General features: G+C 38.1%; 1 protein-coding gene across 5 annotated transcripts in view; it reads right to left on the reverse strand.

Moving 5' to 3' along the window:
- The window catches only part of NOL4 (nucleolar protein 4), a 195,030-nt gene that overhangs the window by 46,909 nt on the left and 122,814 nt on the right, over positions 1 to 25,307 (reverse strand). For all 5 annotated transcript variants that reach the window (XM_075023231.1, XM_075023230.1, XM_075023228.1 and 2 more), the window contains one exon: positions 141 to 320. In XM_075023231.1, the coding sequence (XP_074879332.1) occupies positions 141 to 320 (180 nt within the window). The remainder of the gene's footprint in view (positions 1 to 140; positions 321 to 25,307) is intronic.

Consider the following 25,307-nt stretch of genomic DNA (forward strand, 5'->3'; position numbering starts at 1 on the left):
GTTTAATATGCATTAAAATAATAATTGAAATAAATCCTGCAAATTAAATTAATGTGCCTTTAATTGTCAAACTTACTCATAAATAACAAAGTAAAAGCAATAGTAAAAGTAAACAAGACAATGAGTGCAAGAGGACTTACGTTAAAAGCTTTCAGTCGCTCAGCTTCTACCCCATCTGATTCATTAACCTTCTCAGGATCTTCCTGCTCATCATGGTCATCCTCATCCTCATCTCCTCGGTTCAGAGACAGATCTTCAGCACCTCTGCCTACACTCTCATTCTTGCCAGAGTCATAGCTTGAATAGCTATGTGCAGGGGACTGAAAACAGACAAAAAGAATGTTTGTAAAAATTCACCATGGAAATAAGGTCTTCTCATCAAAAATGCTTTATATATATAAATATTTAAAGAATTCCATGATTTCTTTTTATTCTTTGTTCAACATAAAGTGCTCATAATCCTTGTAAGAGCGAAGAATTCACAATATTAATTTCAGTACTTTCAAAAAAGTGACCAGCTGCAAATTCAGTAAATCAATTAACAAATGAATTACCTATGGTAATTACAGTTAACATGAGGTCTTTGCCATACAGCCTTGTTTAAGCACTACATGCAGAAGTTTCTTAAAAATACCAACTTCTTTGTATTAGCCAAAATGTAAATAAGGGGCAATTGATTTGCACAAAACTGTAAAGGATTAAAAATTGCACATTTTAAGGCAAAAAGGATTTAAATAGGAAACATTGATATTCATCCAATCAATAATCAAGAGCTACAATAAGTTATGCAAAACATGGAGATGATTATGTTCTGGTTTCACTTGCAAAACTTCAGAATGAATTAGAGATGTGTAGGTTTGTTAACATTTTGAACTATCTCCTGAGAATCATATAGCAAAACCATTGTCTCTTTGCATATCAGCATTCAGAACTTTCCCCTGAGCTGAAATTCAGCTTGCTGGATAAAACAGATGACCATCTCATTAAAGTGTATCCACTTGTAGGACCAAAAAGTTTTCAATTGCCAAAAGTCAATACTGTGCATTTTTCCTTGCAATATCAAGACTTCAGTTACCTGCTTCCTCTGTATGCACTTCAGACTGCAGACCACAAAAAGACATCAGTAATAAAAAGCCTTCTACAACTTAACACTTTAAGATCATAGCTTTCCCCTAGTCAAACAAACATATCGGTGAGTATCTTTGCCAGAACCATCAGATTCACGTTTAGATAATTCAGAGCACAATTTTTCTTCTATAATATTTTAATGCGGTAATATTTCAATGTTTTCCTCTCTTGCTTCAAAGCATACTGTAGTCTATTAACTTCAGAGAGTCCTGAATCAGGTATTACATGATGAACTTCACATACTTTTTTTAGGTGCCTCCTGCCTAAATGTCACCAAAAGTCAGGAGCATAATGCCTCAATCAAAAATACATTTCAAATACTTAAAATCACATGCCTTGATCTACACTCTGAGCTTCCAAAAACTGTCTTTATTTCAGGGTGTTTTCACCAATCACAGAATGTAGCTGGGCAGTGAGGTAGGAGGTAAAGACCATTCATCTTTAAGGTATACTTCTTGCTTTATATTCTTACTCCAGCTTCTTTTTTTCTTTCCCTATTTTCATTTCCATCTTATGTACACCATCAGTTTTGGAGTCACTCCTATATGTTTCCTTGCCTTGCCTTAACAGCACTCATACTCCAAGCCTTCCATTTTTTATGTATCCTCCCCAGATACACTCTCCATTCACTAGACCCTTATAGCAGACAGAGACAGAATGAGAAAACATCAAAAGAAAACAGAAGATCCAGCCTCTAGATACAAACACCTTCAATAAGTAGCAAGCTCAGCATCACCTCTTCTCTTCCTATAGCCTATGACTGCCCAGTTATGAGGCAAGAAATTAGCCAGGGTTCAGGATTAGCAGGTTATGAGATGGCATAGGAAGATAAGACTTGGGAGAGCAGAAAAAAAACTTGTTTCTTTTCTTGACACACTGGTATTTTGTTCTGGGAAGATGATGAACATCTACATTGCTGCCCATTCAGATAACTCTTCCTTGCAGGAGATGTTGAATCCACTGAATTATTAGGCTCCAGAAGAATATAGTTCCATACTGACAGGAGATGATGGCTGTAACTTATCAAGAGTGTCTAGCATATCTAAGCAACAGTATTTAACTGGCCAATGGCTACCAGAAGTGTGACACCTGCAGCCTGGTAGCCTGTTATGAAGGAATAAGAAGACTGATTTTCTTTGATGCTGAAGAGGTTCCCAGATGAAAATTTTTTAAAAAAGAAAGTTACAATTAATTAATTGTTACAATTATTGAAATTGTGTCCAAGTGCTACGCAGTAGTAGATCTGACCTAGACTGCCAGACTTGTTCTTTTGTACTTCTTCGTTTCACCTTGCACCACAGCTATACAGCATGCAGAGGGCTTCTAGATAATCAAAGAGCCATTTCATGTGCTAGGCACCATATAAAGCTGTAGAAGCAACTGCCCTGAAGAACCCTACTGTCTGAAACCCTTGTTCTGCAAACACTTGATTTCGCATGAGTCATTTCATGAGACTAAATCCAATTAGACTACTCATGTGCATGAAGTTAAACAGATGCAAAACTGATTTCAGTATGTACATATGTTTGGGCTGGATGCCAAGATCATAAATTATGCACCAGGATTGAGATTTGCTTTTGTGAAGGAAAGAAATTCAGGCCAAAATGGATTAGCTATGTCTCTCAAAAATGCAATAGTAATTTTTTTTTTGTTTTAAAAGAAAGCATCGCATAGAGAGCCTTGTCCAATGTCTTCTCCAAAATATTTATTTCAAGAACAACTTTAGCATCTTAAATGAACCATGGAAAATAACCATCTGAGAAAGTTGCATGGCAGGAATCCGTATTTATTCATAGTGGATTTGAAGACTCTGTACAGTACCAGGAAAAAAAGGTGGGTTTTTTCCCTAGCTGTTGCATCAGCAAACTGAGGGAAGAGGTTACAAAAGCTCAGTTAAGAATAAAATTTCTACCTTTTTATATTTCTACACAGATGAATATTGAGTCAGAGAAGGAACAGACTGTTTCTCTCACTTGTGTTGACTCTGCAGTTGTGCAAAAGCTGAGAAGCATTTTCTTTTGGTACTCTATTAAGCAGCTGCAGTGCTAAACAAACATGGAGTAGAAGAGCAGAGGACAACTTTTCCTGAGTACATGTTCCTCAATTTTAGGTCTTGCACTGTCCTTTCAAAAGGCTTTTCCCACCTTTGCCAGACAGGAACCTGCTCATTCAGATTCCTGTACACCCCTTGACACATATAATTTTATGGTCCTGCAGTGAACTAGACTGGAGAAGTGATCCCGGTTAAAATGTTTTGGGGTTGGTTTGGTGTTTGGTTTTTTTTTTGCCAGTCTGTTTAAGACCAGGATCAGTTCTTGGCTCTAGTTCACCACCTGAAAGCACAAACCTTTGTGCTGACAGGAGAGTGTGAGCATGGAGGGGATAGAGGGAGCATACACTTCTCTGTTGACAGCAATGCAAGATTAAAGCAATCATGGAGTGGAAGCGTTAGTAGACACAAGATATTTCACAGGTGAAACCTTTGTGCTTAACAAATGTGGGTTGGAAAAGAAAGTGGCAGCAAAGTATAATGAGAAATTATTCAAGGAGAACAAATGAGGCTAAGGCTAAGGCTAAGGCCAAGAGTATTGCATCCCCCAAACATTTAGACGATTATAAAGTTGTCTTAAAAATACTGAGATGTTGATAGATATACTCTTGCCATTTTGCCCTTGCCCTTTTCTGAAGGTTCTGAGTTCATTATTTTAATGTCTTCCTTGCAATAATAAGTATTAGACACTTCTGCTTTATAAAAATGAAAGTAAAGGTTCTTGCCCAACAACCTGCTTTCAGGAGCTTGTGACATGAAATATCAACATCTTTCTAATACATTACAAGTCAGCAACAAAAGTCACCTGAAGTAAGGTCAAATAGTACTATAAAAGACCTGGGAGGACATCACAGTGTCACCTAGTTCATCTTGCTGCCACAGAACATCAGAGGTCATTCCTGACCACTGTTTGTCTGGCTGTTACCTTACAACTTCCAGTGACAGAGATGCCATGTATCCCCCAGACAATCTGCATCAGTGTTTCACTGTCTTCAGAATTATTAAAATATTCTTAACACCCACCTCTGACTTACATGAAAAAGGGATAGGGTTAGTTCTGTTTATGAATCTACCACATATTGCAATGGAGGACAGGTGTACCTGGAGAAGAGAGCATTCTCTTCCCTCTTTACAGGAATCTTTCAGACATTTGAATTCTGTTGTCACATCCCCTCCCCTCAATCTCCTCTTCCCAATAAATTCATTCATGCTATGAAACTCATGTTTTCCAGATTTGTAATCATTCTTACTGGTCTGCTCTGGATGTTCTTTGTTTGGTCTGAAACTTTCTCAAAGAGCAACTCCCAAAACTCCATTTGAGGCCTTTCTATAGAAAATATATTCATTTATTGCTTCACTGATTTCTAATATGCTTACAGCAGAAAAGCTTATCACTTTATTTGCAAGATAAAAGAATACCCCATACATGGCAAAAGACAGTAATACAGAAACCCCACAGTTGCCAACAGATGTCATGCTGTTATTTTGTGAGAAATAAAGCAGAAGTAATCCAGAATATTAATAAAGTCTACCATAGTGCCCCAGTGCCTGGTAGGCTCAAACACTGGTGTATGGCCATCAGACATGGTCTGTAGGATGATGTCACATGAACTCATTGCAGGAGGCTTCTCCCAGCAATGGACAGCAAGACACTCTTGGCTATCTTGGTGAGTATACAAAGAAGGCTGTTGATTACTGGACGAAAAGTTATTCAGCAACAGAAAGCTAATTACTGAGTCTGGTTATTTGTAATGACCAAAAATGGGAAAAATCTCAGCCTTGTAATTTTTTAAAAATGCCAAAAGGGAACAAAAGACCCCACCTTTCAAGGAAAAAAAAGCCTCTGAAGGAAGCGTAGCAAATTTTCTTTTAAAATGAAGTATCATTTTTCACATTTACATTGCATTTTACATTTACATTTAGTTGAATAGTTTTACATTTAGTTGGATAGTGTGTAGTGTAACTCTTTCAGTTGTTACATTAGTCACTCATAAACCACAGCACTCCTGTGAGCTGAAGAGATTTGGTGATTTGAGGAGTTGGCAAGAGAGTAGCACAGGTTTCCATATTGCATGGAAAGGAAAGGAGTTGTGAGGTAGGCAGAGATGAAAACACTCTGCTGGCTATAGATGATTCTCTTCTAGAAATCTGCCTCCACATCCATAAGAGTTACTAAATATATTTTTTTTAACGAGTAAATAAAACCACAATCTAAAGCTGACAGAATTCTGCTCGTCCCCTCAGTTGTACCTCCAACCCTTTCGTTCTTCTCTTTCTACATCTCAGTCTTTCCTGCTGTACCACTGAATACACAAAAGTCTACAAATTTAGCAATTACTCTGGCAAATTAGGTGTGCTTTTCTGCATATTTTCCCATGTGCTATTGTGTATACATATTTTTATAGAAACCATTCCTATGATACAGAAAGGGATTAGAATATTCTGATGACACCAGATTTGATTGCTTTGAAGACTTCTTTTTTTCCAGAATCGTCAATTAAATTAGAAGTTGATTTTAATTTTTTATTTCACCTTTACATTTTTAACTGATGCTACATATGACAAGCTTTTTGAAAAAAAGTATAACAAGCACACTGGTTTTTGGTGCACTGTCTGCGAGTAAGAAGCATGCATTTTATTTGACATATAAACAACATTAAAAGTTTAAGCCTGTAAGGTTAAGGGAAAATTTATGTCCTATATCTTCCCCTTAAAATTATATTTGAAATGAACATTGGATTCTTAGAGTTCCACTTTCTTTCCTGCGCAAACTGTGAGTATTCCATATTGCACAGAACTTGTCTACAGGAGGTAGTGGGTTTTTTTTTTATATTAAATCTACACCATATTGTCATGGTTTAACCCCAGCCAGCAACTAAGCACCACGCAGCCACTCACTCACTCCCCTCGCACCCAGGGGGATGGGAGAGAAAATCGGGAAAAGAAGTAAAACTCATAGGTTGAGACAGGAACAGTTCAACAGAACAGAAAAGAAGAAACCAACAACGCCAATGATAACACTAATAAAATGACAACAGCAGTAATAAAAGGATTGGAATGTACAAATGATGCACAGTGCAACCACCCACCACCCACCGATCGACACCCAGTTAGTCCCCGAGCGGCAATCCCCCTGCCCCCACTCCCCCCAGTTCCTATACTAGATGAGACGTCCCATGGTATGGAATACCCCTTTGGCCAGTTTGGGTCAGCTGTCCTGGCTGTGCCCCCTCCCAACTTCTTGTGCCCCTCCAGCTTTCTCGCTGGCTGGGCATGAGAAGCTGAAAAATCCTTGACATTAGTCTAAACACTACTTAGAAACAACTGAAAACATCAGTGTTATCAACATTCTTTGCATACTGAACTCAAAACATAGCACCGTACCAGCTACTAGGAAGACAGTTAACTCTATCCCAGCTGAAACCAGGACACATATGTAATAACAATAACACATTAGAAAACATAAAATACATTTGGCACATACATGCCCTTTTGGTATTAAAAAAGATGAAACTATGAATTCAAATGTTCCTATCTTTTTATCCTCAATTCAAACAGTAAAGCAGGAGGCATAACTGGAAAACTAAGGTTCAGGTACTATCCTAAGCAATCTTCTTTCAGCTTTTATAGAGATAAGCCCAGGTCTCCACTATTTTTCATTAATAAACCATTTTTTCCACAGTCTCTCTTAAATCCTATGCCTTTCTGTCTTTCAGACTTTACTGTTACTATCCTTTTTACATAGTCCCTTTAAAGCTTCATACTGTCATGTGTGTGGAACTTTACTGCCCATCATTTTTTTCTCATTACAGAAAAGACTGTAAAGTCTCAAATAAAATTCCAGCATCTCACCATTTATTTCAAGATCCAATTAACCTCATTTTTATAAACTTGTCACACATTTGCTCATCTTACCCACCTCTTTGCACCTGACTATGACCAGCTTGCTCCCCTTGTTACACCACAACTGGCCTTGCCAGCTCCTTCATAAAATTCCACGCTTGATAATGGGAAGGTGTCACTGTGTATAATTCTGCTATTTGGAGCATGAGGATAACAGCATTTTTACTGCAAGAATGGAGAGCTGAAATCTAGGGTTCATAGGTTTGACTCTATCAAAGTGTTATCTAACATGTAAAGTGGAGTAGATCTTATAAGACATTTCTACACAAAACCTGTATTACACTGAAATATTAAAATATCTTTTCTGTTTCCTCTGTGTTAACAATGTGAGGTCCAGAAAGACAACTGTTCAGTTATTTATAATAGGAACTAAGAAATAAAAAGATTTTTCTCCTGAATTATCTTTGACATGGTCTTTTCTCCAGAGTCATTGTTTTTACAGTAGTCACTGAGAGAACAGTGACTGTTCTTAAGACTACCTACTTGTTCTTTCTCAGTAATTAGGCAGTATATATCATATTATCTGTTTGCTTATAATATTCCTTTCAACAGAAGCACATTTAATAGCAGTGAGTAAACTGTAAATTACCCAGACACATTAATTCCAGCAGGATTTATCTGGATAGATAGAAGTTTGGATAATTTAAAGATAAGAAATAATTGAAAAACCTCCTGAAACACAGAACTTCCTGTGGTATATTTTCTCCTTTTAGCTAAAACATAGTCTGCCATAGGTCTATCCCCACTGGTATTGACCGACATTATTGAAGTACATCACCTTGCCCTAGTAGAATTAACCTCAGAAATATAGTAGAGAGTAAAAACAGAGAGACAACTGAGAATTTTCAGTCAAGTAGAAAAATGAAGTCTATTTAGAGGCAATAGTTTAACGAGCTTCTTTCTAATTTATCCACAACGAACCTCTTACTACCTGATTCAGCACCTTCAGGAAGGCTCCTACTCCTTCCCCAGCTATTCTAGAGGGGGAGAATTCTTGAAGGGTCAGAATAAGCATGTCCAAACCTCCCTAGCCCACCAGTGTCAAGAGTACCAGGGCAGAGCCAATTTAACAGAGCAGGAGACTTGCCTACTTCTCACAGCTTTTATTTTACAAAGTTTTTTTTATTCATGAATTCTAGAACTCCTGTCACTGATGTAGGAAGATAGGTATTTTCAACCAAATACTAAAAACCCTAGTTATATAACCCCCAATAACTGGTCATGTTGCAAAATGTGACTGTTGCGGTTTTGGCAAAAATACAATGTCCTTTGTAGGAGTTGAAAAGTCAAAGCTAAATGGTGACATATGCAAATAAAAGCCTAAATTATTTTTGGCATCATACACCGCTATTTTGAAGCTTTAAAAGGATCTGACAAAGTTTCTGTGAATTTGAGAAACAAATAGGAAAGCTCCATCACAAACTTCTGGATTTATGCAAACCGTTAACCAGTAGAGTATTTAAACATTTCCTATAGTACATGCAAAATCAAACTAGAAGATCTGAATGAAGATGTTATACTCTTGTAAGAGCCTACCTTACAAAAAAAAAAAAAAAAGAAAACCTACCTTATTATCAAAGGTAAGGGAACTTCACGAGTGGTCTCCTAAGGACAGCATTATCATACTTTGCAGGTACTACCATAGCTCTGTGAAGTGAAGAGCCTGGGAGTGCCCCACGTAGTTCTTGAGCTTTTGTCAAAATGCATCAATCAAAAACTTCTATTGGAAAACTACCATTTCTAATTTAGGGTGAAATTTTAACATTTTGCCAAGAACCTTTACAGTTTCCACCCAGATTCCACAGCCTTCCATTTGTCAGGGTTTTTTCTTTTTTAAATGAAATAGTGACAGTTTATATGGGGATTAGGGAACATTTTTCTTATGAAATACAGTTCAGTCTACTAAGGTTCACATTACAGGCATGTAGTGAGCATTTTTGACCACAATTCTTTGGTCAATTTTTAGACAACTGGCTGGTAAGAGCTAAAAACTATTTTGCAAATACACTGGGCTATTAATTTCTTCTCATTTTATTTAAATTGAGAATGAAACCTCTAATGCAGGCAACACATTTGGGAAGTAACTAAGATGGAGAAGACCTATATAAATCTGAATATCACAGTGACAATCACAATGTAAGACTTAAGACTCTCACTCCTTTCTTTGCAGCCTGTCCTCATCCAAGTGACAGAAGAGTAAGACATAACTAAGCACGTCAGTAAGGGTACAACAGTCCAGTTTCATAGGAAGTCTTCTGCAAGTAAAAGCAGAATCCCTGAAAAAACTCAATCTATCCTTCAAAGAGACCACTTAATGGCCAACAGTGCTACCTCTATGGTTAGAAAATATCCTGAACTGCTGCTAGCTTTTAAAACAAAAGTAGTTGCTGAATACTAAAACTGCAGTCATGGCTTCTGAAGTCTGATTTAGGTACAAAGTTATTGTCAGCAAAAGCAGGAATTGAGATATAGAAATGAAATAATTTCTTGAGTAGTAGTTTAAATGTCCTAAGCTTACTGCTTTATTTCTAGGATTTTAATTTCTTAGAGGTATCTGGGAAATAATGTTGTCCTAAATACAGAAGAGCAGGGTTTCTTGTCAGCCTGACATCATCGGATGCTCTATTTTAATCTTGAGCATATTCCTGCTGGAAACCAGGGAATATAAACTACATGCAATTCACTGGTTTAGTCATAGGCCCCTTGTCAAACATCTACAATGAACTAGAAAACTGCCACAATCTTTTGTTCTTTTTTTTCCTCCTTTGCTTTTCCTTCTGTTCATGCCCCTTGGTTCAGTTTAAACCATTTTTTTCCAAGCTGCTTTCTCCTAAAACCTCTCATTCCTTTCTTTCTCTTTGAACTCATTATGCCTTTAGTTCTTATTGCTTCATTCTCCTCTTGCATTGTTCTCTTGACTCTCATACCATTTCCTTCACATCTTCCTCCTTAAATTTCTCTCTGCTCCATCTTGCCATAAATTTAAGCTGTGACACCAATAGGTTCAATAACCTGTTTTCTTCTTCAATTACAAACATGAAAGATAAGGCTAATTTCTCAAGTCCAAAAACTTGAATCTACGCTAGGAAATTATGTGCTTATTTGTGAACAACATCCCTTGAATCTACAACTGTCGGCTACAGGTGAAGCCCTTGCTAAGAGAACTACAACCACAGAGAATCTAAAGACTTTGTACCTGGCCCTTTACTCCACCACCTTTTTCTTCCTGCCACTCTTTACTATGACAGTTTTCTACTCCTCCATCGCAGCTCAGGTATATGTAAGCTTTTTCTACCTGCAAAGCAATGTTCCCAAGGAGCAAACACATTCACAGGTGAAGGAGTTCAAGTCATATCAGGAAGTCAGGAGTTAAGAATTTTATTTTTTTTTTTGACACTTACTTTCACCCCACTCCCCTGTCTCTGTGTATCCCAGGAAAGCTAGAGGTGGAAGCTACACAGGAAGCTTCCAGGTTGTACAAAGTTTCAAAAGAAACTTCCAGAGAGTAACAGCAGAGACAGATGTAGGGACAATAATACATCACCACTGCAGAGTTTGTGTGTCCCAAGAGAAGCAGCAGCGCAGGAGAGGAGCATTTTTCACTAGGTAAAGAGAAAGAAAGCAATGAAGATGAAGGATACCTCTGTCCTATTCTTGCCAGGACTTCGGTAAAAGAGTGCTATTTGAGGTCCAGGAACTCAGCAACTCCCTATAAAGGCTACCCAGCAGCGGGACTTATTAAACACATAGTTACATGCTGAGCTCTGGACGTGTATTTTCTAATAAGGAAGGAGGAACAGCATTTTTTGTCCTAACTCATATGAGTAAGAACACAGTGCACAGAACAGAAGTGGGAAATAATGAGGAACTAAAAATGATGATCAGGATGAGAGAGGAAAATTGTTAAACAACGGACCTTTCTTGGTGTGCTCTTTCTGAATTTATCATAAGTTCTTCCCTGTGCTGATTTCATCTTCCTACTTTATTCCTACACAATGGCATTTCAGAGATTCTCCCACCTTTCTCCTTTCCAGTCTGAGCATAGCAGAATTGCAAATGTTTGGAAAGGAGATTAAAAATCAGTTGGTGGAAGCAGCGAAGGAGGGAACTCCAACTCACCTGTCTCCATCGTTTGAGACAAATTTAGGCTCTCCCTCCTTCAGTTTGTGTTGCTCAGTCACTACAGTCATATGCCAGAATAGGTGAGAGGAGACAGTCTGTCACTCCTTCTCTTCTGATCATGAGAGTCTGACCGATCATTTACATCTTCAGAAGTACAGATTAGAGGAAAAAAGACAGTAATGGTAACATATTGAGAGACAGACTCATGCAAAAAAACAAAGCCAATTGATTAATGACATGCACGTAACCCAAAATAATCTGTTCAATACTGAACAGCCATTTACAATTATCCCAGTAATACAATGACATACTCAAGATTGATTTCTTTGGGGGAAAGCTAGGAATGCAACAGGGGCACAACACAAATTTGTTGCATATGCAAGAGAGGAGCATATTACTTACAGAGAAGTATAGGGCACAACTAGCGAATGAAGGACTAGCTTGTTCTTGCTTTTCCTTTCTGCCTTTTGCCTCTATCTGCTTATAGTAGCAACTTTTTTTTTTCTTTTTTTTTTTCCTTTGCTTAGCTTCATAAAACATCTCTGGAGGTAAATCAGCTGGATTGTGCTAGCAACTAGCCCTGGGAGACAGAGGCTAATTGCCTTAATTATTGCTTAAGAGCCAGGTGGGGAGATTTAGACCTTGAGACCAATGAAGAGAGGACAGATGAAGACAGGGCTCCTGAAAGGGAGGGGGGGAAGAAAACTGGTCCTAGTTTGCAATAGTCTGAGTGATAAGGGAGCAGATGAGATGTCTGTAGCTGAAGCTGATGGAATAGCTTACTGATTAGTTCCCTACTTATCTACCGCAAATAAATCTTTAGAGTGATTTGTAAGAAATGCATGTAGTTTGACCCTCTTTGTTTAGGGAAGGAGAAAAAAAGCATTTATCATACAAGTAAGCCAGATGTATTGCTTGAGGTTAGCACATGACGGCAACCATAAGAAGATTGCAGTAGAGTTCCTCATAAAGGCGATCTCTAGCCACTGGTCCTCCAGATCAATGCATCCTTAGGATTGATACAAAAAGAGCACCAAGAAACAGAAATAACAAAAGAACCTTTCAGTCCTAAAGTGACGCTGGCTGTGCTCCTGCTAAAGACACAATCTGACATTTGGGGGATTGGGGATGGAGGACAATATTATAAAAAGCATTAAACATGACTCCCAAAGAAAAGGCAATACCTGATCAAACTATTCAGGGAACCTATTCTAGCAAACAACACAGTTGTGTTGAAGAGCAAATGCTCTTCCCCAGAAGAATCAGAGAGATCACAGTAGCCTCCTAACTCCCTACCAATATCATTAAGTATCTCTATTGGATCATAGCTTTCATAGTACCATCCTGAAGAAACCAGAAACTCTCACTGTAATCCATAAGTTTACTCTGTCTGAGATGGTATAGCACTTTCTAACTTGTACAAACATTAGTATATATTTGATACAAAAGTGAGCTAGAACTTTTGGGTGGCCTGGTTATAAATGAGCCCTGGGATTTTATATGCAGCCTGTTAAACTCTCAGGTTTGCGAGAAAAGAATTATCCTGCTTCCTCCAGGATAGCATGGCATAGTGTAAGCTCCCTGAACAGCTGCTGTTTGGAAAGGAAATTGCACTTCCAAACTTGACTCCGTGCATAATCTTTGTTTACTGCAAAATGTTTCTGTCACATTGGTACTTAGAGCTCAGTTAGAAGGAACCATGCAGCCATCCAGCAGCAAAAAAGTTTCCAAGATGATCTAATAGACCTGGTCTGTAAAAGCTCAAACTCATTTACAACAAACAATATTTTTAGCTTCTATTAAGAGAGATATTTTGAGTTGCAAATTCTAGGGACAACTTTGTTACATGCATTCACTTTATTTTACTAAATCAGTGCACAAGGCTTAGCTCTTATCACCACCCAGCAATGGAGAATTCCCCTAGCAGAGCAGAAAATCCTATTTGGCAAAACTTCACTTCCTCCAAAAAAACACATTAAATCCACATTGTTGTAGAGTAAGAGTTCTGGAAGGAAAACCAGCTAGAAGTATACCAGAAGAATGGAATAAATCAGAGCAGGCAGTACATTTTCTCATATTGATATCACAACTCAATGTCTGACTATAGAGCAGTGAACAGCTATAAAAACTGCTTTGTATCTTGCTCCAACTCAAATGATTTAATCTTCCCTGCCACCCTTCCCCTAAATTCAGGGAAAAGGGATTTGATCCTATAGTAAGTCAGTTTATCGCATAAAGAGAGCTAGCTGAAAAGTTCTGATCCAGATCTGAACTGGCATAAAGCTTTAAAAGTTTGTGTCCATTTCTATTTGCTTTCTTATGTTATATGACTACTACTTTTTCCTTAGCTTCCATAGATTAAAAAAACAAAGAGGAAGACAAAATAGAATCTATTTTTTAAAATAAAAATAAGTCATCCATATGTCTGTTTTGAGAAAGTGCCCCCCCCCTCATGGTGCAGCTGCCTACACTGTGTGTTCACCCATTCTCCTCCTTCACAGAGCTCTACCTGAGTTCAAGACATGCAGTGCTGTGCTCTACAGTCTGAGATCCTTTTGGAGTATGAATGGGGACTATAACTCTCATCTGTTGCATTTTAATAAACCCAAATACAAGATGCACAGAATGTGAGGGACAGAAGAGTTTTCTGTGAGCACCCTCCATCATTGTCACTGGAAGTGGCATTGACTCTCCCCTGCTGTGTGGCCAGACCACAGATCAGGAAACCAGTAAGCAAGAATTAATTTAAAAAACTGAAAGGCAAGGATAACTTTAGTAAAGTTCCCCTTCCCTAGTGAGTAACCAGATTTAACAAACCTAAGTAGAATGTTCTCTTTCGCACATGCCAGACCTCCTGCATGCATCCAGCACCATCAGCTGGCACTGGCATCCCTGCAGCTCTCTGAACTTTCCTGCATAAAACTTGCTTTCTGCCTAGTGAGGTCCATGAGGGACAGATCAGAGCTGATTACATAGAGCAGAAGGTCATGTGGGGTCAAAAAAGCACCCATACACCTGAAGCTGGTTTAGCTGCTATGATTTGCGCTGTTATCTGTGTACCAAGAAAACATCAACAGTTTTTATCCCAAGATCTTTACTGGTTCCTTATGACTGATTAAGTCAACAGTGTGTGTGTGCGTTAGTGTGTGTTAAAGGTTAGGGTACAGTCTAAATTTAAAGATAGCTGCACAAAACAGAAAACAAACTCATCTGCTTTTCTTGTCTTACTGATTGTCGCAGGCAAGAGTTTTTAAGATCTCCTGATGTGCATCTGAAAAGCATCTCAGCTGGTTATCTAGATAAGCATTAGGAGCTATGAGTCTCTAAATGTAAGATTTCTCAATGAAACTGTGATTCAGCTCACCAGAAGGAATTTTATGGGGTCTGAAAAGGCTGCAGTGTATTTATTTTGTAGCTAAGGGATTACAGGCAGATTTTCTAAAATCCAAATGAAAACTTTATGACTCAGAAAATGGTCCCCAGATAGAAGGTTTTCTGAAACACATATGTACCACTGCAATTTTTAAAGGTATTTTCACCATCAAGCTTTGCAATGCCAGAATTTATAAACCAGCAATGTTTACTTGTCTGTAAGGCAACATCCGTAATATTACTTTGTATATTTTGCTTTCCATTCCAACTTGCTAAACTACCTGTCAATCGTCTAGTCAACAAAGTAAATACAACAGGATTTCCTTTTGTAGACCCTGGGCTCCGTTTGAACACAAGGATCTGTTCACATGTGGCATAGGACAATAATAGCTTTGTTTTCCATTATTAAAAAGTAACACCACGCAGGCAATGAAAGTATATAGAAATAGGTTTTCTCTGTTAAATAAGACCTCTTCAGTCTTGTCAAGAAATTTTGCAGCTCCAGTACTACTGTTTTAAAATGAATGTGATGATACGGGTTCAAGCTATTGAATTTTTCTATGCAGTAAGTGCTTTCAACAGTGCCATAAGCAGCAAACAAAATACAGGGAAGTGACTCACTCTGGCCGTCACAGTTTACCTTGACGAGTCCTGTAAAGGAGTAGCTTTAATATCTGCTCAGTGATTCCTATACAGAAATATCCAGTATACTATGCTTAAACAGGTTTATCTTCAAAAAGTAGAACTGAAGAAACCTGACATCCTATTGACTTATGTCCTAGATCCCCAAGTCCTCACTGGCATGCCATCTCCATTTCACTCCACATCTCTCCCACTTCTCACAAGGCAAGAGTTTGTGGCTTGTTGAGGGCTGGGAGAGTACTCATTGCCCAAGCAGCTTCTGCCTCTCAAAATGTAAGGCCCTCATGAAGGCAGTAACTTGGGTCTTTCTACTTGAGTCAAATGCAGGTTTTCACAGAACTTGTAGCAACTCAACATTGTCAAGATTCCTACCTTATCAAATCAGATTGAAATTGGTCAATAGTTTTGAAGGTTAGGCAGGGACGGACAAACTGACAGAGCATAAAACACTTCCTTAGGAAACAAAATCAAGATAATGATCAGGACCACAACAAATATCTTTTCACATTGATAGAATAAACTGCAGCATATGGATAGCAAACGGGTATTTCTTCTGGATAAAACTTTCCTTGTAACCAAGATTTCAGAGAACATTTCTTACCTGGGACATGAGTAAAGCAGGAACAGTCTGGCATAAAAATCTCTAAATAACACTTTGCATCTAAATGTATTTATACAGAAAGTAATACTTTGAAAAGATCTAACAAGTATCTTGCAAATTCTTGCTCTAGGTAGAATGAATTTCAAAGTGGTGTGGGGGAGGTATCCATACAGAGAAGAATCCCATACTTATTAGCTACTTCCATAACACTTTGCACGTGTACTGTTATTTTTCTGGATATTTGTACAAGTACGAATGTGTTCTGTGGCATTATTATGTAGTTCACAATACTGAATAAGGCTGGGAGATAATCTTTTTTTAAATGTATTTAATATAGTTTCACCTCAGAGCTTGACTGAAGGCAAGACGTATAAAGTGACAGTTATACAAAATGTTGAACGCATGGAATAACTTTCACGAAAATTATTTGATAAGTTGATGTTCTTAAAAATTCAACTTTCCAAGTAGCTACTTCTATTTAACAAACCTATGAGAGGTTAACTAATGTATGAAGCAATATGTCTGCGCACAGCCACGTTCCTCTTAATGCACTGCCCTTCCAAGGCCCTGCTCTTAAGACATTATGTGTGACAGACCATCCAGTAGTTTTTAATTGCTTATAAATTCTGCATGATATGCTTAATCAAAGTTCCACATGAGTTTTAGGACAACCCTAGCTTTCTTTAAAACCACAAAAAATGAAATTTATAACCTGAAAGCAAAATTTTCTATCATTCACCATTCAGCCTTTCAAAAGTCAGGAAAAACATACACAAACTACTGTCCTTAATAGTGTTATCAGTGTGAGAAAACTACAGAAGACCTTACAGCCTTTTTTGCCAGACCACTCCCTTTTTACTACCTCAGACTTCATGATTTGCAAGAGAATTCCTGCAAGCCATCCCTCAGACAAACTCCAGAGGGAGGATGAAGGAAGCTATTTTTTCTTCAACATTCCTTTTCCTGATGTTTTGCCAAAAGTGGGATTACAAAAAATATCACTGGAGTCTGGCAGGTCTCCTCTCACCTTGCAAAGAACATGGAGCAAAATCATCCAGTCACAAGACTCCGAAGGCCCAGAGAAGCTTCTGTTTTGATCCCTCTCTTCTCCTCACCAAAGGCTTCTCATTGAAAAGTACCCACAATGAATTATTTCCCCTACCACTCCTTCCAAAACATTTTCTAATATGTTCATATTAATACCTTAAATAATCAAATAATCCTTATTTATCATCTGGTTAAAATTAAGAAGCAAATATGGAGTAATTGTGCACACACCATGAAAGGTGTTGAAGTGTTGGAAAACTCTCTTCTCAAGAGGAAACACTACATCACTTGGTTTTGCTTTGTGGACTACCTTCACTATTTCCAAGATCAGTATTTCAGTAGCTGTTTCATAAAACACCTTGAAATAAGCCTGAAGCCTATTTATCTTCTCTTTTTTCTATTCTTTGTGTGCAAATAAATCAGCCTCCAACCTGACACTTCTTGAGTAATGTTTCTACAATGTATTATTGTATTTTCTAATGATTTTTTGATCCTAAAAAATACCAGCCCTGGTCAGTCCTAATGATCACAGGCAAATTCATGGTCTGGCATATCTCTGAAGATCTACAGCTGACAGGAGGATCATGGGACCAAACTTAAAGCTTTGCTGCCTTATGTTTTGCAGAGCTCATGTTTCACAGGCTTTAAATAACTGGAGCTATGGAAACACTCTTTATGCCTTAACTTTGCGCACCAAAAACGGTTTACCTTGGTTAGTGCTTCACGGGATCTGATCTCTGAAAACTGCACTGTCCTCAATTAACTAATTCAAGGTAAGACCATGTTTTTTTGTGGAAGGATGAAAGGCTTTAGGGTAGGATTAGCGAGGCCCATTAATTTTTGAAATTAAATGCTGTCCTTTTGCTTTCCCATATCTTGGATTCTGCATTTCCACCAAAGACAGAAGTAAACATCTCTATTGTGTAAGATCGCTGGCTGTAGCCTGAGCACAGCCCATGGAAATTTGCCCTTGCAGAGTTAATACAAGTCCTTCCATGTGAGGTAGAAATGGGCTCTGAAGTTAACATTTCATTTTTTACCACTGCCACTTAAAACCCTCTTGCATTTTCTGTCATCAATCCACACCCTTGTCAGGACCTGGAGTGCACCATCGGGCCTTATTTTTTCTGGCCACCTCTCCTGGGACCTCCACCTCTGTGCCCCTTCCCAGGAGCCCCACTGAAGCTGAGCCATGCTGTGGGCAAGTGGGGGCCAGTGCTGTCCCAGGCTGCTCCTGGCTTGCTGCCTGCCCTTCCTGCACTGAGCTGGGACCTGCCCAGCCGCTCCTGCTTGTCTGCTGGTCACTGGGCTGTCAGTGGGACCTGCTACTGCCGTCAGCAGCCCTTGCCCTGCAGGCTGCGGGGTGCTGTGGGGCTTGGGTCACGGCCACCGTCAACTCCCTGACTGCCTTCCCTTATGGAGGAGCCTCCCTCTTGCTGCTCTCCAACAATGCTGATGATCAAATCTGCTCTAAGTATTGGCATGACATTTGCAGAAATAGTTCCCTTCAGTGCTCTGCTGCCAGTCTTGCTTTTGAACTGCTATGCACAGGATCATTTCCTTCCTTGTTCTCTACTTAGAAAAACTTTTAGAACAGCTTCTTCAAAAGTACCTTACAAGAGTACTATTGTAGGCAATCTAGTTCCATATTCAACAAAATCCACAGCAAATCTGCTCTGTGAAAATACTACTAATTTCATTTTGCATGCTATTTGCTAAAGTCTCTATAACATTACACTGGTTTCTCCACAGTTTCAGAATTTTTCCTTCTTTTGATACCTTAGCAAAGGTAAAGCAATGACCTGAAATGCATGCTCCCAAAAACAGATAGGGAATGTCTTCTATTCTTGCCAATCTTTTCTGATTCCTCTATTGGCTTTTGCCTTCATATATCGTAGCAGAGGCAACAGGGGAGACTTCTGTTTCTGGCACAAGTGTAAGAAGAGATATTGAAAGTGATGAAATCATCAGTTGGGATAATCCTCTTTGAAGAGATCACCATACAGAATGGATCCACTTTGGGGGCTGAATTCTCTCAATAAGTTATTACGTAGCAGATCGCAACACAGTTGACTTGGATTAACTTGTAAGGCTGACTGAGGAAGAGTTCCCAACAACACAAGAGGCAGGAGGTAATAATACAAAAAGTCATTTATGCCAATAACAATGAACAGGCAGATGAAACAAGGGCCTAAAATGGCTGCACGGTAGTGGAAATTTCATGTCCTGGTGACAAAGCCATTTCAAAGAAGGAAGGAAGAGGGATGCTATTGTACATCCAGTCTCTGACCTGCAGCAGAAGGACTTTGCAGAGCACTGCAAGAGATGGAGCACCAGCAGATGTTCATTTTTGCCCTCAGCTGTGTATATTCCTTGCTATTTAAAGTAAAAAAGCTCTTAATTTTTAAATCTTTTTATGTTTTCTGTGTTACATGTTTCAGTTAACACTTGCCTCAAAATCAGTGAATTGTAAACATAGTGCCCAGCTGCTCTAACACCAATAAGTGCGTCTGTGTAAGCTACTGCAGGATCTGTTGGTGTCAACATTAGTTATATGGTTTTGGTGGCTGAAGTGCTTAAGTTTTAGAAAATGGGTTGCTTGAAGAAGAATCTGCAATTTAAAGATGTGTATAAAGGCACACTGTCAAAAGCACTTGCCAGAGACATATGGAAAGTACATAGGCCTATTAAGCAGGACATAAATTTAGCGATCGGGAGAGCACTCAGCCAAGCAAGCTATATATACCAGCATTGTGAAACAAGGATTGTATGGTAAGAAGTAATATTTAAGGAGGGAGTCAAACAACTTGCTTGATTCAGGCACACAGATGCACAGGCACACTCATATTTTGTACATAAATTGAAAAGCTGAAGTCCAATGCTTCCATGATTTGAACTATTATTTTAATTTTTACTTTTTTCGTAATTAAGCAGAAGAAATGGCACTGCTATATAGTTTCAGACAACTATTCTGACACTTCTACAGTCTCATCATCATGCAGTTCTCTCAGTTTTGGCTACATACCCATTACTTAGTTCAATCAATGATCCCATCAGCAAATTAATGGCTGTATCCATCCCAGCTCTGCAAGGCCAGGGCCATGTTCTGAGACACATTTAAAGAAGTTCAGAGGCCAAATGTTGGTCTCCTATCCTTAGGAATATAAAAAAGACCACAGCATCAATGTAAGTGGAATTAACTGCAGTTTGTACCAAAGTACTCTGAACTTCCTTGACTGTCAAGAGAGGAGGCTAAACGGATGTGCAAGACAGCCTGAAAGGGAACCAGACGACTAGGTGAAAGGCAACTGAGCCCCATTGCTATTTGAGGATGGAATAGGAGCACTGTACAGTGCTGGCAAATAAGACAGGAGGCCAATGCGAGAGACACATCCTTCCAGAGATGTGTTTGCTGGGCAAAGATTACCCTAGGTCCCTACAAGGGTACCAGATGCCCATTTCTATGCAACTGAATCCCATTCTGCTATCTAAAACCAGGATGAACTGCCACAGCTGTTAACTTCTGTATTATTTAAGTACACTCTACAGGGAAGCTATATCACTAAATTTAAGGAAAGCAACTAACTTTAAGGCAACTAAGGCTTATTCACATAAGTATTAACAATGTAGTCCATAGGATCTCTTGTGGATACATATGTGTGTTTTCATGATGAGGGCTGGATAGATTTATCAAGACAATCAGTGAAATTGTCATCCTCATGGTTCCAGCAAAGCACAAATTAAAACAAACATTTTTTAAAACTGCTTTGAATTTTAGCTATGCTAATAAAACCAGAGGAAACTTTCCAATGGCTATTCAACTCAAGTTGATTCTGCCTCTTTACTCTAACTGAACAGTAACGTCTGAAGGTAAGGATTAGTACTGTGATTAATGTTCAGGTATAGCACACAGGAAACAAATGACTAATCCAGCTTTCCTACAGATTGTTTGGCCTTGGGAAAGTCAATGAATTATGTCATGCCTGTATTTACCAATCAATAGACAGTGATGGAATATGCTCACCTCACGGGACTGATCCAATGTGAAGCTGATTTATTTTTATTGATGTTCTCAGAATTCCAAATGTGCTGTGTAAATCCAAAGAATTAAGACACTGGAATCTCTGGCAATTAACATATTGGTGAAAGTATAAATGACTGATTCATGCTGTATAAAGCTATTATGGACAGAATTATCTTATTAGAAACAATATATCCTAAAACTTAAATTAACCATATGAATTACAGATGTTAAATGTCAAACGTAAAAAGTAACACTGCAGCATCATATACAGTTAAAGGACATAACTCTTGACTAGGAAAAGATAATAAAAGGTGGAGCAAAAGTTTTGAAGATCCTGCCACCGCTGACACTGCCTACCTCACATGGGCAGAATAGTTCAAGTAGAGATAACTGAATGTCTTACCGTTGAACAGTAGATTCACTACGCTATTTGCCATATATAGCCCTAGATATAAGTTCTTGGTACTGTAAACATCATTCTAAAGTGAGCATTAAATATTAAAACAAACAAACAAACAAAATCTAAACAGAGAAACAGAGTAAAAGCAAAGCAGCATACTCCCTGCCAATTTCCTATTTAAAAAAGGAAAAATAAGGAAAATAAAAAGTCATCCCAACAGAGTTTAGAGATAGTCTTAAAAACTACTTACCTCTTATACTAATAAGAATGATCTTGAATTGGCATAGTGAGTGTAGTAAAATTAAATATCCTGTCCTGGGTTTTATACCCCAAACCAGATGTATGCAGGGCTAAGCACTAAAGACTATGAAATATAGACATCTAGGCCAGGTTTTTCAAAAGCTTATGCCAGGGAACTGGCAGTCTGAGAGGCTAAAAGCCTTTTTGGCTCTTTAAGCATTCAAGACACTTCTACAGATTCATAGATGTTAAGCTCAAAAAAGAATGCCTGCACTGTAGAACATCACCTGGTAACTCTTGAACAGGAAGGAATAGTTGTCACCGTTTTCCTAAATAACACAATTATGCCAAATAACTTGCAGATAAATTAGAACAAGTATTTATAAAAAGAACAAATACCTTATGTAGAAATTTTTGTGTAATAATTAACTACTTTAATATGAATGGTTGGTTACAATAATTATAAAAATATTTTGTCTCAATTCCAACCTAACTTAAAAAAAATAAGTTTCATCTGCTGAATCTTTTAATAACTTTGTCTTCTAAAATAAAAGACAATCTATTTATTGGTAAGAACCAATGAGATCTGTGATGAAGTCGCCACTGCTTTATCTCTAACAAGTTAATTCCCTCTTTGTGTAGCAAGTTTTTCAGCTCCTCGGTGTTTTGTCACTTATTCAAATGCGCTATGGCTTCCAATATCTTTTTTCAATATTACACAAACCTGTATATTATGTGTTTCCTGAAAGCAGGGTGGACACTTAATTGTATGATTATGTATAGAGGTGGATTTTAAAAAGCATCTAATGAACCACACAGAAGCATCAACCTTATGAGACAGTCATCTTTAAGGCATGACTGACACAAGCATATTCCAAAAGATGCCTGTATCTCATTCATCCATCCCTCCATCCCTCCATTTCCCAGTGAGGCCAAGAGGGTTCGAAGTGGCACATACGCCCCAGACTCATCTGATTTCTTTTTCACTAAACACAGCTATTCCTTCTAAGCAACACACTGGGGGAAACACGAACTTTTAAAACTTTTATTTTAGTCATTTTATACAGTTTTTGATACAGGTCCAGTCCCACGGGGTTCCACCTGCAAAAGATTTTTTAAGAGCATATGACTAACTGTACAAGGTTAGACAAAGATACATACATTCAGAGGGGCTCCAAAAATATATATCACTGATTCAATACAAAAGGCCCAAAAAATATCCATGTCTCTTTTTGAGAGCTGATATAGAGCTCATAGTATAATGTTGAGGACTCAGGACAGGCCATACTGGGGCCATTTGTGGTAACCCCTAAAGAAACCAACTCACCTTTTCCTGTTTTTCATGCAGATTCTCTTATCCATCCTGAGACCGCACAGCCCAGGAGCTCAAGGGCAGAAGGTACAGGGCAGAAATTCTGAATAGTTCTGCAAGGGATCTTCACGATGGAGTCAGACAATTCCCAAATTCCATGGGAAACACAAGAGGAGGAAACACATTACTTCATGACCTTTACCCAAATATAAAATGGAGACAGAAGCAACACACAAGATATCATCCTGATTTTAATTAAAATGCACATGAAAGATAATCACACACTCTTGTCTACAGGAGCACCTGTACACAAAGGTTAGGTGTATGTCATTGCAGCTGCCTCAACAACAAGAGATATAAGCTTTTCATATGCTCCTGATTCATCTGTATGATTCCATCAACTTTGGGTCATGGCCACTGGATATGACAGTTCTCATTGGACAAGGGAGAAAAAAAGAATATATAAATAAATATATATATATCTTTATGAAAAAGTGTGTTTGTGTGTATGTATGTATGTATATGAAGAAAACAGCATGTATCGTTACCCGTTCTGGGGAGTAGCTCATGGCATATTCATGGTGAGAAGCATTAAGAAAACACAGACTGAATAGGTGCGAAAGGACACTGAGAATGACAGTCTGTGACCAAAGCAGTTGATGAGAAGAAGCACCTATATGGGAAATACTTAGCTGTACCATGCCAAGATCCAAGCAACAGCTGCAGTATTTCATAGAAACACTGTGAGCTCCAAGAAGCAGCAGCTTAGTAAAAACTCTGCAGATACAGATGGAATTCATCCAGTATTAAAATGTTTCGTGATATGCCACACTTCCATGGGTGGAATGAAAGCTCACAACAGTTACAGACCACTACCTTTGGCTGCATATTTTCATACTTGCTCATGTTTTCATATTCTTTCATCAGTGTCCAGTGAAAAGTAAATGTTGACTGTTTACACAGTTCTCAAGTACCAGTTTCCAGGATCTTTTACTGATTGTGCAAGAATACTGTTCTGTAATATTTGTAACAGTCAGTGGCTTATTCATTACCACACATTTTGCAAAATTATTTGATTGCTATCTTTTGACTGTGTGTAATAAACATAACACACGTTTCACATGTTTCAATGCTTACCTACATCAGCATCCCCTTCCTGCCTCAATAACTAATGTAGATGAGGCTTTTTTAATTGTTTCTTTGAAGTATTCAAAATCAGTCACTGTTAGAATCGAAATATAAGGCAGGATGTTTTGATGAAACATATGGCAGAGAAAACCTCAAGCAGACTGACAGGGATTATTGGAGGTTGTTCTTTTTTACTCCCTATTCTGTGGGGAATAAGATACTGCCAGAGACCATCTGGGAAATCCACCTAGCAAATCCCTTGTTGTTGCAGGGATCTAGGACAGCAACTATGATTCCAGTACCTCACTTTCTCCCTGTGGCATATTACAGCTGCACCATTGTTGTTTCCTATAAGGCTGAAGGTTATTAATCAGAACTTTATGGATGTTGCGACGTTTAGTGAGCTGAACTGTTGCACAGTAAATGCCTATTACCTAGGTTGCCATTTCCAGAGGACTTGACTCAGTAATTCAGGTGATTCCTTACAGTCCTCTTTACTGGTAATTGATATTATTATCTACATCTACTATTTTGTTCCTAAAACTAAAATTTCATATAGGTTTTCCTAGGAGTCTTTGGAAGCAAATGGAGGAGAACAGAGGAGAATTAACAGAAAAAGCTGAAGCAGCAAAAGGAGGGTTAGAAGACTATCAACAAAAAGAAAGATGAAAGAGAACAAAATAGTTAAATAGTTTTAAAGTCGAATTCTACTTCTCCTTCCTTCCTCCATTAAAAAATTTACTTATTCACTTCTCTCACATCACCGTGCAAATCCAGTTATGTGAATAAGTAAGTATCCAAAAAAAGCATTCAGTGTTCTAGTGTACCTAATTATTCTCAGCAATTGCTATAGAGGGAAAATGGAGAGCACACAAAAGCACAGTTTGAAGGTGTATCAAGTATTCACCAAGATATTTGACTACTGGCATTCATTCCACAAAAAACAAGATTAGAAAGCGAGATATCTGTAAGACAACTAATAAAAAATATATTTATTTTAAAACCTCAGCAATATGTTGTTATAAAAGTCATTAAAGAAAAAAAGAAAAAAAAATCTTTGACTTCTTTCCTCCCTTTCTTCAGCAGCTGACTTGGTATATAGAAAAGAATTCAATACCAGAAGAAAAAATCAGGGGTAACATTTCAGGATTATCAACTTCATGAATAACAATATAGTTTTGGAGGAGTGTAATGTATGTAGAAAGTGGCCAATTATCAAGCCATTCATCACAGATTAATTTTGAGGATCAGTTCTTCAACCTCTGCATCCAAAAAAAAAAGACAGTTCATTAGCTGTAAATAATATTAAGACTAAACACAATTGCAGTAGGTAGCAAT

The sequence above is a fragment of the Buteo buteo genome, chromosome 3, assembly GCF_964188355.1.
Source record: "Buteo buteo chromosome 3, bButBut1.hap1.1, whole genome shotgun sequence".
Taxonomy (NCBI): domain Eukaryota; kingdom Metazoa; phylum Chordata; class Aves; order Accipitriformes; family Accipitridae; genus Buteo; species Buteo buteo.